This window comes from Phocoena phocoena, chromosome 21, assembly GCF_963924675.1.
Source record: "Phocoena phocoena chromosome 21, mPhoPho1.1, whole genome shotgun sequence".
Classification (NCBI taxonomy): Eukaryota; Metazoa; Chordata; class Mammalia; order Artiodactyla; family Phocoenidae; genus Phocoena; species Phocoena phocoena.
The window spans coordinates 12,483,558-12,501,448 of record NC_089239.1 but is presented as its reverse complement, the minus strand read 5'-3'; the positions used below and the strand labels follow the sequence as shown (position 1 = coordinate 12,501,448).

The 17,891-nt window shown below is 41.3% G+C and overlaps 1 protein-coding gene across 1 annotated transcript in view; it reads right to left on the bottom strand.

The window, feature by feature from the left end:
- The window catches only part of PURG (purine rich element binding protein G), a 34,279-nt gene extending 32,445 nt beyond the window's left edge, over nt 1–1,834 (bottom strand). Inside the window, exon 1 of the mRNA XM_065899975.1 lies at nt 962–1,834. Within this exon, the coding sequence (XP_065756047.1) occupies nt 962–1,834 (873 nt within the window). The remainder of the gene's footprint in view (nt 1–961) is intronic.
- Between the last annotated feature and the right edge of the window lie 16,057 nt (nt 1,835–17,891).

Below are 17,891 nucleotides of genomic sequence, written 5' to 3'. Positions count from 1 at the left end.
TTCCATAGCAAAGCCTCCCACGCAACAGTGACATAAAAGTAATTCCTGAAACTTTGGAAAGTCAATAATAATATATGGTACAATAATCAGAGGTGAAGATGGGATTGTAACTAGCTTAGGATAACCAATTAAAACTCTCTCATGGCATTGATATGGCAAGTATAAACTGTAGGGTCACCACAAAATTTGAAATTATAGAATACTATAGTAACTCTAAGAGTCGATTCTTTAATGGTACTGTTTAATATTCAGTTATCCAATGGACATTTAATATATTTCTACTCGTACTTTTGTAAATAAATATATTTATAATAGAAGTCAGTTTCTGTTTCTGTGGTAACTGTCCTACAGGTAATCCTAGCAGCTTTTAATGAAGTAGGAATGGAATACTTTTTTGGGGGAACTTGTTAAATAGAAATTCACACTTACATATTAGGTATATGTATCTTTTTTTAGGCTTATGTCATAGTGCAATGTTAATCTTAGTTATGGTATCTAGAAGGTCAGAATGTCACACTGTGCTGATTTGCATACTTCAATAGTCTGGAGCAGCTGAAGCAGCTAAACTATTTAGCTCTGGGAAGGTTGAAATTCCCATAAGAATTATAGTGTTTTATGGATAACATAACATGAGAATCAGACTCCTTGAAGTATAACTACTAGAGGTATTACTCATAACAAAGGGCCAAAAAAAGAGGAAAAATTTCTTCAAATGATTATGGATCAGTACTTTTAGCCAATTTATGATTTTAACTTTTGCCTGATGGAGTTCAATTTCATTCTAGTCGAGGCATTCTTGCTCTTCACCACTGGCCCTTCTGCCATCCATCCTCTTTTCTTTATGGCTGTTGAAAATTTTCCTCATCTCTTCTTCGTACTTGATAAAATTCTCCCCAAACCTTGTCCAAGCTTTGAATGGAACAGTAATAGTATTACGGTAAGGTGGCCTCACCTCACTTACCTTCAGGAAAATTCCATATTTATTAGAGCCCACATCAAAGTAGAACCTTTTATTGTCCACTCTGAAAGAAGTCCCCTCTGGGAGTTCGACTGGGTCATCGTCTCCACCTCTGCGTTCTTCTATGTCCCCTTCGCCATAGTCTTCAATGAGCTGAACCAAGGCATCCCGAAACTCAATCATCCCTTGTGCTGGGAGGACGATAGTCTGCTCTTGGCCCAAAGTGTGGCCAAAATAACCTATCATGCCAGTTCCCCGGATCATGGTTTGTCTTATCCTTAGGAAGCGACCCCGTTGATTTTCCTTTAGGTCTAGATAGTATTTCCTATTGTCCCTCTCTATGTAGTCTGTTTTGAGGACACTGTGAGGGTGCTCTTCGGACCCCACAGAGACTGGTGGGGAGGGTGCTGCGTGCTTCTGTCTCCTCCTGGAGCTTTGCTCTTTGCCGTGACCATGCTCTTGTCGGTGGCCTTTCAGGCCCAGGTGGGCATAGTGCTCGATGAAGTCCCCTAGACAGTCCTTCAGCTCCGCGGCCACAGACAGGGAGAGGGTCAGTTTACTCTTTCTGATATTGTCTTGCCGGCCTCTCCCTATCCAGACTTCAGCTATCTTTAGGAACCGGCCCCGGGAGCTTTGCTTCACATCTAGGTAAAACCTCTTTTTCTGGATGTCCACCCTTTTGGAGGCCAGCTCCTGGATTTCGGCTGCGCCCCCAGCTTGGTTAGGGGTGGCTGAAGCCGCGTAGTGGGGGTAGTGGGAGTGCTGGGCCTGGGGATAGAGTCTACTCTTGCTGAGGCCAGAGCCCCCTACATTCTTGCCGCCGCGGCCACGGCCGCCGCCGCCGCCGCCGCCTCCCCTTCGCCTGGCTCTTTCCATCTTCAGCTGCAAGTGACAAACAGACACACGGGGTGGGGTGGGGTAGGGGAGGAGTGTTGAGAACAATCGCAGACGCCCCTCGGCCTGCGCTGCCCCAGCCTCTGCCCGGGAACCCCACACCTGGCCGCTCTTTGCGTGGCGCCGGCCGCCGCAGCGCCAGGACGGTCCGCGGCGGCGGCGGCGGGCGGCGGGCGGCGGGCGGCGGGCGGCGGGCGGCGTCTCCCGGCTCCACACCGGGCACACAGCATCCCTCCGCCGCCCCTGGCCTCCCGCTCCCGCTCGCCGCCGGGCCGCCCGCCTCGGGCTGGACAGCCCCCGGGGCCCCAGCCAGCACACACTCACATCACCACTGCTGCCATCACCGCCTCCGCCGATGTCCTTCGAGGCCGCCGCCGCCACCGCCGCCGCCTCCAGCTCTCGGCCCCTCTGTTGCAGCCGCCGCAGCCGCCGCCCCCTGCCTGCTCCCCCGCCGCCGCTCGCACTGCCCCACGCCGGAGCAGCCAGGCAGGGGCATCGCCTGCGGCGCCCACCGCCGCCGCCCCTCCTGCGGCTGCTGCGGGGGCCGCCGCCTCTGTTCGGGCACCGGCCCGCGGCCCGCGGGAGACAGGGGGGCGGGGAGGGGGGCGGGGAGGGGGGCGGTGGGAGGCGGGCAGTGGGCCCCGCCTCCTCCAGCACAGCCCGCTGAAGGGAAGACCGGGTATCCGCTCTCCCCTGGGGCCCGCTCTAACGGAAGCCCAGCGCGTGGGATCGGAGCGTGAGCGCGAGGTGACCGGACAGGTGTGAAGGTGGGGATAAGAACCCGGGTGGCGAGAGTGTTCTGACTTCTCCAGGTTCCGCCGGGACGTAGGACTCTGGCGGCCCACGGGCACCCACAAGGAGACTACACTTCCCTGAGTGCTCAGCGGCGGCGGGAGTCCTCCGCGCATGCGTCTCGCGTAGCCCGCCGGGCCAGGGTGGGAGGGGCTGCAGCGCGGCGCTCTGGGAGTGGTGGACTGGGGGCCGACGGACCCCGGAGGGAGGGGTGGGAAGGTCCGTGTCCTAGAAGTGACGTATGCTGTGTGCGCCGTGACGCTCCGGCGTGGACTCTGCCCCGCGGGAATAAGGTTGATTGAATTGTTGTCCAGCATGAGTGACTGGGTTCCAGGCAGTGCCGTTGGGACGCTGCACAAGTCGTCCAGCTGAAGGAGAAGTCCCGTTGAACTGACTCTTCTCACGGTAACGTGTCCTCCCCAACCCTGCTTCCACCTCCAGACCCTTGAGGTATCATTCTAGCCTTCTCCGACACTGGCGGTGCTCAGTCCGGCAGAGCAGGCCTCTGGGCTGTGTGTGGGATATTCCTTAGAGACGGACATCTTCCTTCTCCCTTTCCACCTCCCAGGCACCCAGCCCATTTTGTGTAGTGTAACAAGTTATGTTGGATTTTTTGAGTTCAAAGCATTGAATCCTTAATGGTTTGTTTTGTTTTTGTTTTCCCTGGTTTAATTTGAGTTGTTTTCTGGATATGTTTGAGTATGTAAAAATTCTCCCTATGGAAGAGGATATTAGAATCCTTAGGATGTTAATTTAGTGGTCTTTAAGTCAGAGTACTAAGGATTTTGTATAGTTCGGCGCGTTAACTTTTAGGGAGCTGAAGGTCGGTGTGGGTAGGGCATTTAGATTTTCATGCCACTGAACAGTGGTCTCCCTTTGTTAATTCAACAGATATTTATTGAGCGCTGCTCTAGGTACTGGGGATACCATCAATGAACAAAACAAACACAAATCGCTCGTTTTTGGAGTTTGCATTTTGGAGAGAGATAGGCAATGAGTCAAAAGCCTGGTATATCAGAAGGTGAAGAGTGTCAGTGGGGGTAGGGAGCTGCAGTTTTACAGTAGGTGGTCAGGGTGGTCAGGGAAGGCCTGGCTGAGAAGGTAATTTTTGAGTAAAGACCTGAAGGAAGTGAGAGAGCTAGTCCTGTGGCTATCTGAGGGAAAGGAAAGTGCAAAGGCTCTGAGGGAGCCTGCATGGTGTGTCCGCAGAGCAGCCTAGGAGGCCAGTAAGTTAGAGCAGGGTGAGATAGAGAATTGTAGAAGATAAAGTCAGACAGATTGTGTAGGACCTTGTATGCAATTTTGAAAATTTGGGTTTTCATTCTGAGGGAGGTGGGAAGCTACTGGAGAGGTTTGTCAGGGAAACACCATGATCTGAATGATCTTTAAAAAAAAAAATTGTAAAATGTATATAACAAAGTTTGCTAATTTATCTATTTTTTAAGTGTACGATTCAGTGACATTAATTACACTCACTGTTACACAACCATAACCATTATTTCTAAAACTTCTGCATCACCCCAAGCAAACTCTGTAACTGGTTAATTAAGCAATAACTCCCCATTTCCCCCTCTGCCCAGCCCCTGGTAACCTCTGGTATACTCTCTATGAATTTGCTTATTCTAGGTAGTATATACAAGTGGAATCATAATATTGGTCCTTTTGCATCGGACTTATTTCACTCAGCATAATGCTCTCAAGGTTCATCCATGTCGTACCATGTATTAGCACTTAATTTCCTTTTATAGCTGAATACTGTTCCATTGTGTGTATATACTATATTTTGTGTATCCATTCATCTTTTGACAGACAGTTGGGTTTTTTCTCCCTTTTGGTTATTGTGAATAATGGTGCACTGAACATTGGCTTACAAGGATCTGCTTGAGTCCCTTTTTCCAATTCTTTTTTGGTCTGTACCTAGGAGTGGACTTGCTGGATCATATGATAATTCTGTGTTTAGCTCTTTTTTTTTTTAATTTTTAAAATTTATTTTATTTATTTTTGGCTGCGTTGGGTCTTCATTGCTGCGCACAGGCTTTCTCTAGTTGCGGGGAGCGGGGGCTACTCTTCGTTGCGGTGCGCAGGCTGCTCACTGTGGTGGCTTCTCTTCTTGCAGAGCACGGGCTCTAGGCACGCAGGCTCACTAGTTGTGGCGCACGGGCTCAGTAGTTGTGGCGCACGGGCTCAGTTGCTCCGCACTGGACCAGGGCTTGAACCCATGTCCCGTGCATTGGCAGGTGGATTCTTAACCACTGCGTCACCAGGGAAGTCCCTATGTTTAGCTTTTTGAGGAACTGCAGAACTGTTTTTCACGGTGGTAGAACCATTTTACATCCAACCAGCAATGTTATAAGGGTTCCAATTTCTCCAAATCCTCTCAAAAACTTGTTATTTTCTGTTCCTTTTCTTTTGTCTTTTCTTTTTTTCTGTTCCTTTTCTCTTTTGTTTTCCTTTCTTCTCATCTTTCTGCTTTCCTTTTTCTTTCTATTATAGCCATCTTAGGTGGTGATGTGATGTGGTATCTTATTGTGGTTTTGATTTGCATTTCCTTAATGACTAAAGACGTTGAACATCTTTTCACATGCTTATTGGCCATCGGTATATCTTCTTTGGAGAAATGTCTATTCTAGTCCTTTGTGTGTTGTTAAATTGAGTTGTTTGTCTTTTTGTTGTTGAGTTGTAGGAGATTTTTGTGTATTCTTACTAAACCCTTATCATAGCTTTGTAGTACGTTTTGAAACTGGGAAGTCTGAGTCTCCAACTTTGTTCTTTTTGAAGACTGTTTTGGCTATCCAGGGCCCCTTGCAATTCCATATGATTTTTTTTTTTTTTTGCAGCACCAGGTGGCTTGCGGGATCTTAGATCCCTGGCCAAGGATTGAACCCAGGCCACGGCAGTGAAAGTGCCAAGTCCTAACCACTGGACCGCCAGGGAGCTCCCAATTCCATATGAATTTGAGGATTGGCTTTTCCATTTCTGAAAAAAAGGCTTTTGGAATTTTGGTAGAGATTGTGTTGAATCTGTAGGTAGCTTTGGGTAGTGTGACATCTTAACAATATTAAGTATTTCTATCCATGAACATAGGTGTTGTTCCATTTGTTGCAATGAAACTTGGCTTCTTTTTTTAAAAATTAATTAATTAATTTATTTTTGGCTGCGTTGGGTCTTCATTGCTGTGCGCAGGCTTTCTCTAGTTGCGGCGAGTGGGGGCTACTCTTTGTTGCAGTGCATGGGCTTCTCATTGTGGTGGCTTCTCTTGTTGTGGCGTACAGGCTCTTGTTATGGAGACAAGTGACGAACTTGTCTTCTTTATGAATGAAATGTCTTCTTTAATTGGCAGCAATGTTTTTTAGGTTTTGGTGTACAAGTTTTTCACCTCCTAGATATTTTATTTTATTCTTTTAGATGCCATTGTAAATGGGATTGCTTTCTTAATTTCCTTTCAGATTGTTTGTTGCTGTTGTCTAGAAACAGCTTATTTTTGTGTGTTGATCATGTACCTTGCAACTTTGCTGGATTTGCTTATTAAATCTAGTAGGTTTCTTGGAATTGGTGGGACTTCCCTGGTGACGCAGTGGTTAAGAATCCACCTGCCAATGCAGGGGACACGGATTCGAGCCCTGGTCCGGGAAGATCCCACATGCCGTGTAGCAACTAAGCCTGTGCGCCACAACTACTGAGCCTCTGCTCTAGAGCTTGCACGCCACAACTACTGAGCCCATGTGCCACAACTACTGAAGCCCACACGCCTAGAGCCTGTGATCCGCAGCAAGAGAAGTCACTGCAATGAGAAGCCCGTGCACCACAACGAAGGGTAGCCCCCACTCGCTACAACTAGAGAAAGCCTGCACACAGCAACAAATACCCAACACAGCCCCCCACCCCCAAAAATCTAATAGGTTTCTTGTGGATTCTTTGGGTTTTTTTTTTTTAATATACAGGATCATTGTCATCTGTGAGTAGAGGTAGTCTTACTCTTCCTTTCCAATTTGAATGCCTTTTATTTCTTGTTTATATCTAATTTCTCTGGCTAGAACTTTCAATACTATGTTGAATAGCATTGGTGGAAGTGAGTATCTGTCTTGCTCTTGATCTTAGGGGGAAATTTTTCAGTCTTTCACCACTGAGTATGATGTTAACTGTGGGTTTCTCATAAATCCCTTTACTGTGTTGAGGAAATTCTCTTCTATCCCTACTTTTTGAGTTTTTATATCATGAAAGAATATTTGATTTTTATCAGATGCCTGTGTCAGTTGAAATGATCATGTGGTGTTTTTCCTTCATTCTATTAAAGTGACATATTACATTGATTTTCTTATATTGAGCCACCTTTGCATTCCTGGGATAAATCTCACTTGGGTATGGTATATAATCCTTTAAATTGACATTTCTTTTAACAGAATCACTCTGACTACTGTTTTGAGACTAGACTATGGAGGCAAGCAGATAAGAGGTAATGTGGCTTGAACCAAGGTTTTAGCTGTGGAGGTGGTGATAGGAGGTTGGATTTCAGCTTTATTTTGAAGGTAAAACTAACAGTATTTGCTGATAGATTGGATGTGAGGTGTGAAAGGAGGAGAGGAGTCAAGGATGATTCTAAGGTTTTTGGCATGAGCAATCAGAAGGATGGAGGTGTACCTACTGAAAATTTATGGAAGGAGCAGTTTGGGGAAATTTTATACCTATTGAGTACAATATGTGCATTACATATTACATGTACATTCAAGTATCTAGTAAATAATTGGGTATACAAGTTTGAAGTTCAGAGGAGTGCTCTAGGCTGTTTATATAAATTTGGAAGTCACCAGTGTGCTGTAGTTAATTTTAAAGTCATCAGGCTGGATGTGATCTCCAAGGGAGTGAATGTAGATGGAGAAGAGAACAACCAGGTCTGTGACCTGAATCTTCTGTTATGTTTGGAGATTGGGGAGGTAAGGAGGGATGGGCAAAGGGTACTGAGAAGGAATGCTGACTGATGTAGATGGAGAATCAAAAGTTGTCACAGAAGCCTAATAAGGTGTTTCAAGAAGGTGAGTGTGATTAATTGGGTCATATGCTGCTGGTGTGTTGAGCCAGATGAGGACTGACTGTAAGATTTGGCAGCATGAAGGTCATTGGTAACCTTGAAACGAGTGAGCCCTTTTGGTGGGGTGGAGTGTCTTTTTTTCTTTCTTTCTTTTTTTTTTTTTCCCGTACGCGGACCTCTCACTGTTGTGACCTCTCCCGTTGCGGAGCACAGGCTCCAGACGCGCAGGCTCAGCGGCCATGGCTCACGGTCGCAGCCGCTCCGCGGCATGTAGGATCTTCCCAGATCGGGGCACGAACCCGCATCCCCTGCATCGGCAGGCGGACTCTCAACCACTGCACCACCAGGGAAGCCCAAGGGTGGAGTGTCTTTTAAACACTGGGAAGAGATAATGGAAGGAATGGAAATGGAGATGCTAGTATAGATGAGTCTTTTGAGTAGTTTTTCTATAAAGGGGAGAAGAATGGAGCAGTTAGCGAAGTCAAATTTGTTTGATTTTTTTTAATGATGGGAGAAATTGCATAAGCTTATATACTGATGGGACTTTGGGACTTTTCTGGTAGACTAGTAGAGAGGGAGAAATTGATGATGCAGAAGAGAGGTGAAAAATGCCCTTGACTAGATGAGAGGATATGGAATCTAGTGCACACAAGGAGGGGCTGGATTTAGGAGCACAGATAAGTCATGGGGGATATCTATCTATCTACCTATCTACCTACCTCCATAATAGCATGGGCCAATTCCCAATTTTTATATCTATACCTATACCTGTCTATATATGTAATATCTATCTATCTATCTATCTATCTATCTGTCTATCTAGTATAGAGATGGCAAGCTGGAGACCTGGGAGAGCCAGTGGTATAGTTCCAGTCTAAGTCTGGCCTGAGAACCAGGAGAGCAGACACTATTTGTTTCAGTCCAAGTGTGAGTCTGAAGGCAGGAGACTAATGTCCTAGCTTAAAGGCAGACAGAAAGAGTGAATTCCCCCTCACTCAGCCTTTTTGTTATAGTCAGGCCGTCAACAGATTGGATGAAGCCCACCCACATTGGGGAGGGCAGTCTGCTTTACTCAGTCTGCTGATTCAAATGTTAGTCTCATCCAGAAACACCCTCACAGAAATGCCCAGAATAATGTTTAAATATTTGGGCACCCTGTGGCCCATTCAAATTGACACAGTAAAATTAACCATCACAATAGAGTATATGGGCATAGATACAATTATGTGAATAAATTTCAGGGTAGGAGCTTGTGGACGTTCTTTTTTGATTGCTTAAGTGAAGTCTGAAGCATGGTTGTCAGCTGGGAGGGATAATGGGAAGAAATATGATAGGTTTAAGAGAAGGTATAAATAGTTAGCTTAGAAAGAGAGGATAGTAAATAGATTAGGGAAAAGTTGTAGAATTGCTAGAAAGACTAAGAGTTCACTTGAAGTTGGTGATCACAAATTTAAACACATCAGTCAACAAGATTGTGTTTTTCACCTGCTACATTCATTCAGCTACATAGGTATAGGCACAGAGTAGGCAGAGAATTTGTTTTGTTCAGGGTTAGAGTTTTGCCAGGAGAGAATAATGAAACCAGAGATGGGCAATGAAATTGGGGAAGTAGGCAAGGAAGCGGTTATAATTTTGCAATTAAACTGGCCAAGGAGGAAGTAAGGACTGCCTGGGGGTGAGGAGAGTGCAAAGGTAGTAGGACCATTGGATTATAGGCCCCAGGTGGATCAAAAGATTGAGTTTCGAGAGGGAATGAGCTTCAAAAATAGGAGATGTTAATTTGAGAGTGAGATGCTTGGAATTGAGATTATGGAAGGATTCAGTTATTGGTAATAACATGGTATTCTCATGTGAACAAACGGGTAGAGCAGGGTGTGGGCAAAATTATTGGGGGAGAGCTAGTCAGAAAACTGAGACACGCTATATTCCCCAGATATTATACATTAAAGGGTGTAAGCCACTGGGCAAGTATGGGGGAAAGAGGTAGGCTATAGATATAAACAGCTACAGTACTGATGGTGATAATGATCTGTTACTATCCATCTCAAATACCATCAACTTGATCTATATCTAACACTGGAAAATTAGGTATTGAGTTATATATGGTTGTATTGCAACTCATAGTCAACCCGTAAGCCTTCATGGACGTCTGTTCTTTGACCAAAGTGTTCTTGTAGGAGCGGCAGGTGATGTAAGACATCTTTTTTTAGTTTTCAGTTCGAAATCCTTCACCACATGATTTGGTGAAATCCTTCACCAAACTTCTGTAGAAGTTTTTCTTAGCTTCTGTATAGCTTCTTTGGCTTGTCTTGTCTCCCAGGGTTGTGAAAAATTTATTGTTAAGAAGACAGGCAGAGGAATAGGAGTGCTCTGTGACCTAGTAATTTCATGTCTAAGAATCTGTCCTATGGAAATAGTAATATGAATGCCTAAAGATACATACATACACACAAGGGTATTCTTTGAACATTGTTTGTGATAAAATTTGCAAGCAACCTAACTGTCATCTATAGGGAATAGTTAAATAAATTATGATAGATAAAGAAAATGGAATTCTGTATAGTCTTTAAAAAATAGGATCAAGAGGTGGTGTGTTAGGTTTTACTTATCCCATCCCATCAACAGGGATGCTTTTAGTTGCAACTAATGGAAAATCCAAATCAAAGTGACTTCAGCTTTAAAAGGTTATTTATTAGCCTATTTAGTGGACACATCCTGAGATAGAGTGGCCTTCAGGCATGTTCAGTCAGAGCACTGCCTATTTTTTCTGGCCCTGTATTTGTTCCTCTTCCATGAAGAAGGCATGAAGATGCTTTACCTTCAGGGTGATGTCTCATATGGTTGTAGGATGACTGTGTGCATCAACTATGGCTATGTATTTCTTTCTTCACATCTAGAAGGAGGAAAATCATTCCTTCCCATAGCATGGAAGGAGAATCCTGATCTTTGTTACAATTGGACCACCTTGGACCTAGTAATTATGGACAGGAATGGAGACCAGAGAATTGAGACCTGGGTTATAGTTCCTGTCCCTGAATCAGTTGCGTGGCAAGGGGAGTGGGATTTCCATATTGGCTTTAAAACAATTGGATTTCATTCCTGGTACTGGTAATGAGGTCAGTCCCATTCCAGAAGCTTTGCTGTTATACATGGGGGTGGGATGGGGAAGGCTGAATGTGTCTGTTACCCTCATCTTTCCTACTTGTATTAAGGTAATCAACATTTCGCTCCTCTCATTCTTGATTTTACCAAAATCATGAAACTGTGTTTATCCTTAGGATCTCACGTTAGAAAAATATAAATCACTGTTGACTTCATTATTTGCAGGGGCCCTTCATATCACTCTCAGATTTCAAGAAAGAGGTGGATAGGAGAGAGGGACTGAGGGAGTGAGGATGGGAGAGAGATAGATATGCTTGTTGAAAAACAAACTATAGAATATTAAAACTCTCCTTTCACATACTTGACCTCAATTCCATTCTGTTCCCTGTAGAGGCCCCTATTAACTGATACTTATCCTCCTGGATTGTTCTTTGCATTTACATAATACACGTATTATCACTCTGTATTTTCAAATTTAAATGGTAACTACTACTGACACTTAGTTTTTCCTGTTTTACTTGGCACTTACGTTACAGAACTTGTCATCTTAATACATATAGTTCTGTTTTATTCTTTTACTGACTGCTTATTATGCCATATATGGATATGTCATTGATTATCTAACTATTAATTTACCCTACTGATTGCTTTTAGTATGTTTGCTATTACAGACTGATAAAGTGAACATCCTTTGCATACATCTTTGTGTTTATATGTGCATGTGGTGAAGGGTATGGAAATATAAAGTGTTGATAAGTTCTACAAAATGTCTTTGAAAATGATGAGGCCAGTTTCTGTTCTCTTGCAAATGTTGTATGTGATTAATCTTTTGAATTTTTGCTGATAATGGTATACCAGAATTTTAGACAGTTTTGTTGACCTTGTTTATTGAGTACTTTGTTCTTTCTTAAAGATTAGAAGTGCCTCCTTTAGCATATGTCAGATTTCTACATTTACATGGCTCTGTTTCTGAACGTGGTATGTTTTATTCCATTGATTTGTATCTGTTTTTATACCAACTCCACACTATTTTAATTACTGCTTTTGTGTACTGCTTATGTTTAAATAGAGTGAGCTTTTCCTTATTGTTCTTATTTTCCAAAAAAATATTTACTGCTCTTGACCTATTTCTTTTCTTAGAGAACTTTAAACTTGTGGTTCGATGAAAAATCCTGCCGACGTCTTTTCTTGGTATTGATTCTTGAGTGTATTGATTTAATTAATATATTTAAAGTTTTGAGACTGACTATCCAGAAACTCAGTGTGTCTTCTCTAGCCCGTTTTTGATGTCTTAGTAAACTTCTCTAGTTGTCTTTAAAATGGGTTTCATGCATTTTATATTAGGTTTATTCCTCAGTAGATTGTCATTTTTGCTGTTCTTGAATTTAGATATAAATTACATTTTTAACTGATTCTTGCTCACATATAGAAAAGTACCTTAATTTGTGTATGCTTATCTTGAATCTGGTCATCTCAGGAGTATTTGAACCTTTTAGTCCAATTGATAAAATCAAATCACCTCAAAGTGATACTGGGGGAAAAGTATTTTGGAGGCTTTAGCTCTTTGATAAGAGTTAAGCTTACCTCATGTTAAAGCTGGTTAGTCATAGCAGTCAGCCTCTTTTATTTTTTTAATTTATCATTATCACCATTTTTATTGTTATCATCAACACCATCATTATTCTGCAGTACTGCCCTTGGGGATCATAGAGGTTTATCAACTTGTGTCCTCCCTCACGGCAGAGCAGTCAGCCTCTTTTAAAGGTGATTTTCTTTTTTGATAAATGCCTTATATATGGGAGGATTAAGAAAGAGGATGGTTTTTGAATAATTTCTTCATTGGGAAATAAGCAATTAGAATAGTTTCACATTCTCCCTAAAATAATTGGAACCAGTGACCTTCCCTCCCTTCCCTTCTTTAAGGCTTTGCTTCTCTCTGAGTCCAGTGTTCTTGTCCCTGCATTTTATGATCTTCCACCTTTAGTCTGATAGGTTAGCTCTTCAGGGCAGGGCAGAGATTCACCCTCTCTCTAGGTCTCTCTGAGGCCGAGAAGGTAGAGATGTGGGATCTTCCTAGTGTATGGTAGGAATAATAGGAACCATTGGAAAAAATATCAAAGGTTTGTTGCTTCTGGAAATTTTGGTGTGTAGCATGAGACATCACCTATTGGCACCTGATCCTTTTTTTTTTTTTTGAAAATGATAATGCACAGGCCCATGGTATTTCTTTATAGAACCATTAGAACTATATGGCAAAGTCAAAAGGAATACCCATCAATCATTATTGGGCTAGAACACCGGGTTAGTAAAAGTGACTAGGACACATGAGCAATGTTTGAACATATGTCACCGTATTTCACAGTGGACCCTATCCATGTGATAGATCATCAGTGTCAGGGAAGTCTGCTGTTGAATAATGAATGTTTCCATGCCTGGCAGTAGGAACCTGATCTGGTTTTGCTGTTCATTCATGAAATGAAGGCACTGGAGTGTGGTGGTAAGATAATTGGACTGGAAGATAACTTTTGCCTTCTGGGAGGTGTACAATCACAAGATTGCTGATTTTTCCTTTTACTCATTTCACGTAAACTCGCCCTGTCTGAAGAGGCTAATTTGAAGTTCTTATGAAAGATTTGCGTTGGGTAAACTTATGGTTGCTTTCAGAATTGTATATTAATTTTCCAGTTTCTTTTTCACTCTGTGTCTATTTTTATCTTTTGCTGTTCCTCCCACACTTAAATTGGTCTTATTGTAAAATACTGCATTTTTCTTTCTACCTGACAATGCTGAATTTCTGCTCAATACGGAGCTTTGCATCCTAAAGTTAAATATCACTCCCATTTATTTAAGTTATTGTTTTGCCGAAAACCTTACTTTTAGTTTCAAGGTTCGTAGGATTCGCTGGCAAAATAACCACTCTGCACTAAGTTAAGCAAAATTTTAAAGAGTTTATTGAATTAACACGAGAATACAGTATATTAATTAAGAAAAGAATAGTATAACTAATTAAGAAAGATAGTAAAGACAGAGGTTTATACGTCACCGAATTGGGGAAGCACCTACATCCATATTCAAGCAGCGCTGGGAAGTCCCTGGTACAGCAATCTGGAGTCCCAATTGTGAAGAGGCTCCAGGCGTGCGTCCACCCCACGGGTGAGACTTCAGTTTGCTACACGAAGGAGTCCCACTATAAGCACCAGGCTGATAATAATCAGCCTGTGCGCAAATTTGCATCCCTGGTATTGTCATAAATGTCTTGGTCTTAACTTGAAAGTCTTGGAATGTTCTCTAATCCCCGGGGGCTGGCCAGGCCCTCAAGGTTCAAGTCCCCAGATTTACTCATTGTCTTATCTAATGATTTACAAGGTATGCTGGCGTCGCCCCTGCTGGCCTGTATGTAGCTCAGCAGTTTGGCACTTAGGCAGTTTTTAGGGTCGTTGCCTGGTCAGAGAGAAGCCTAGTGCCGCCTCTGAAGCCTGAACAAGACTACTTTACTAGCTTCCCCGACAGTTATAATTTTCTGTTACATTGCTATTTAAGGTTATTTTATTCTTATTTTGATTTAAAAAGATTTGAAACTCTATGAAGTTATGAAACTTTTGATATTGTATCCTTTGTGTGGCTAGTTTTTTTATTGTTATAATTTATGTTTTTCAAGATAAGGGGTTAAAGAAAGAAAAGAATTGGCTACATACTTTTATTTTCAATTATATTTGTGTATTAGAACGCAAGCACAGAAAACTTGATTCAAACAGGCTTAACAAATAAGGAAATTTATTATTAAAATGAAACTTGAAGGCTGAGGTAGGGCTGACTTTAAGACTGGTTTAGTCCATCTACTATAGCTCCGTTTCTCATCTTTGCTGTCTTCTGTGTGTTGGCTTCGTCCTCAAGCTGGCTTCCATCATAATGGCAAACTGGCTGTAGAAGGCCCAGGCTTCCCATTCTCAAATATAGGGCATCTCTTCTGGTACTTTCTTACAAGAGCAAGACGCGTTATTCTCAGAAACCCCTAAACACCTTCTCTTGTATCTCATTGGCCTGAATTAGATCATAGGTTTTATTCTTTTTTTTTTTTTTTTTTTTATAGGTTTTATTCTTAACCCAAATTCAAGGGAATGCCTTGAATTTAGGCCTGAGTTTCTGAATCATCATTGTGGCAAGGGGAATGGGATTACTTTCAGGTCAGTTGGATTTTCCATGGGAGCTGGTAGTAGGGACAGCTGTCTTGAAACACATTGGCTTTGTGAGTAACTGGTCATTATCTCAATTAAATTTATAGTACTGTACAAAGGGTACAGGGTGGAATGGATGCTGGGTAGGCAACCGTCAATGTCCTCTTGATAATGAGTCCTATAAAATTTCATCTCAGGCCATATGAAGTAAGAGTAAAAAATAAAAAGGAAAAATAGGCAGCCTAAGCAAGTTTTAAATTGACTTACTTGAAAACTTCCTCTGCAGTTTCCCAGTTTATAGTGGTTGATTTTAGCTGACTGGCTATTGCTACTTACAGAACAGAGAAAATTCATTAAAAATAATGAATTATTCAGTTGGATAGTGAAATTCAGTTATAAAGCACTTCACTGTGCCATAGATTCAGTTCAGGTAAAGTCATGTTCCTGGTTTATGGGCAGTGTGGCTTCTCACAATGACACAGCATAGAGAGAGGCTTTTATATTTTTCCCTGTTGCTAGCATTTTAATGGCATTTTATTGTATTTATTTGTTTCTATTTGTATTTTATTTCAGTTGACTATTAATAAAAATTTTAATTTATACTTTGTTATTATAAATTATATACTACATGATACTTGACAGTTATGAAAATTTGGTAGATGCCTATAAAGAAATAGGTCTCTCAAAAAAAAAATATCCCACTACTTTTAAAATTGCCGTGATTTACTGTAGCTGGACCAAATGCTAATGGTGGTTTTATTTAGCTTTTCTTGTTTGCTTGCTTGGGTTATTTGGAGCGAAATTAGGATTAGCCAAAATTGAGCAATAGATTAATTAAATCCTCTTTAATTAGGGAATTTAATGAGGGCTTTGTTGTGGATTCTTTTGTCCTAATTTTTTTACTCTGCCCCCTCCTATTCCTATTAGTGCATTGAAAAGTAGAAAGGAATTCTCAAAAACAATACAAGAGAATACCTTATAAATTATATCTTCTACAATAAATTACAAATTATACATGCATGTGTATATGTGCATGTGTATATGTGTCTATATAGTATATGTATATATATATAAAGTAGTTGCTAGTATATTGGTTAAGTATAGATAAAATAATAGGGCAAGGTTATATTTTCAGAAACTATGTAATATAATAAAAGAACTCAAACCCAGAATTTTTAAAGTTTGTTGCATTGTTAACATTTGAAAGACTTTTTGACTGGAAACTGCCTCTTTTAGTAAAAATAACATAATTGTATAGGTGAAACCCAAAGTGTCTAACCAAATTTAGGACATTGATAACCAAAGTGAATTGCTGAATCATTTAAGCTGCTTTAGTCTTATAAGCTTTTTGTTAGGTTATTTGAAAACACTTACTAATCCAATCTTATAACTTATCAGTCTTTAAAATTTATTTTTTTTCTATATTCTCATCTACACACGTGAAAAGTTAGATGAGTGTATGTATATTACTGTTGTAACTTGGATTGTAGTTGGAAACCTCCTAAATATAATTTGTGTAATATACAGAGAAATAAAATAGATGCATGTTGAAATTTAGTACTCCTTGGATCAGATCTGATGCGTAAGAATGAAATCTTTTTGGATAAATGAATCCATTTTCTTTTCTCTATTTGGATTTATCATTTAAAAGAACATTCTGCCTATGAAGCACTTCAGTATTTAATTAACTTTTGATAAATTTATATACTTAGTCTAGTTTGTATGGATTTGATATCTCTTTCTGTACCCATAGGTTCTTGATCCTTCTCAGTACACTAAAGAGAGTGAGGTATAATAGCAGTAAAAGATCTGTCACTACTCCTATCAGTATGCCAACTCATGTATAGCTGCAGTTTAAGAGATGTCACATCAGGTTTATCACTGTTTATCTTGACATCAACCCCGTGGTCAGTAGGGCAAGTAATATATAATAATAATGTACTATAATAAGGCAAGTAATATAATGGCAATTTAATCCCATTTTACAGATGAAGAAATGAAAATTTAGAAAAGTAGTGCCTTGTGCAAGATCACGTGGATACTAAGTGGCCAAGTGTCACAGCATATTTTTCTAAAAAAACTAAAGACCAATTCTCATACAAATATACAATGAGCACATCACATTTGTTTAATTCAATAATGAGGGAACCAACAGGAGATAAAATTGGTTCAAAGTGGAGCAAAGATTATATAGGTAATAGGGTTCTCCAGAAAAATAGAACCAATAGGATATATATATAGATATAGAGAAAGATATTTACTGTGAGGGACTGCCTCATGCGATTGTGGAGGCTTAGAATTTCCACAGTCTGCTATTAGCGAGCTGGAGGCCCAGGAAAGCCAGTGGTGTCATTCTAGACCAAATTTGAGGGCCTGAGAACCAGAGGAGCCAATGGTGTGAGACCTGCTTAGAAAGTCCAGAGGCCTGAGAACCAGGAGTGCTGATGTGCAAGGGCAGGAGAAAATGGACATCTCAGCCCAAGCAAAGAGCAAATTTCCCCTTCCTCTGCCTTTTTGTTCTATTGAGGTTCACACCAGATTGGATGATGCCCACCATTGGTGAGGGCAGTCTTCTTTACTCTGTTTACCTATTCAAATGCTAATCTCTGGAAATACCCTCCCAGACACACCCAGAAATAACTGTTTTACCAGCTCTGGGCTGGTAACCCTTAGCGCAGTCAAGGTGATACATTAAATTTACCATCACATAAAGACATTGGAGAAAGAACTTTGAAACAATTGCTAGCTTAGGTACAGGGCTGTCCTACAGGGCAGTAAAAACCATAGGCTTTGAGATTATCTTTTCTGCTGGACAGAATTCAGTTGCATTTTTACTAGATACAATTTTACAAGTTAACATGTAACTTCATAGAGTCTGAGTTTTTAATCAGTAGTAAATAATGAGTTAAATAAATGTATATTCCATATGAAATAATCATTGGGT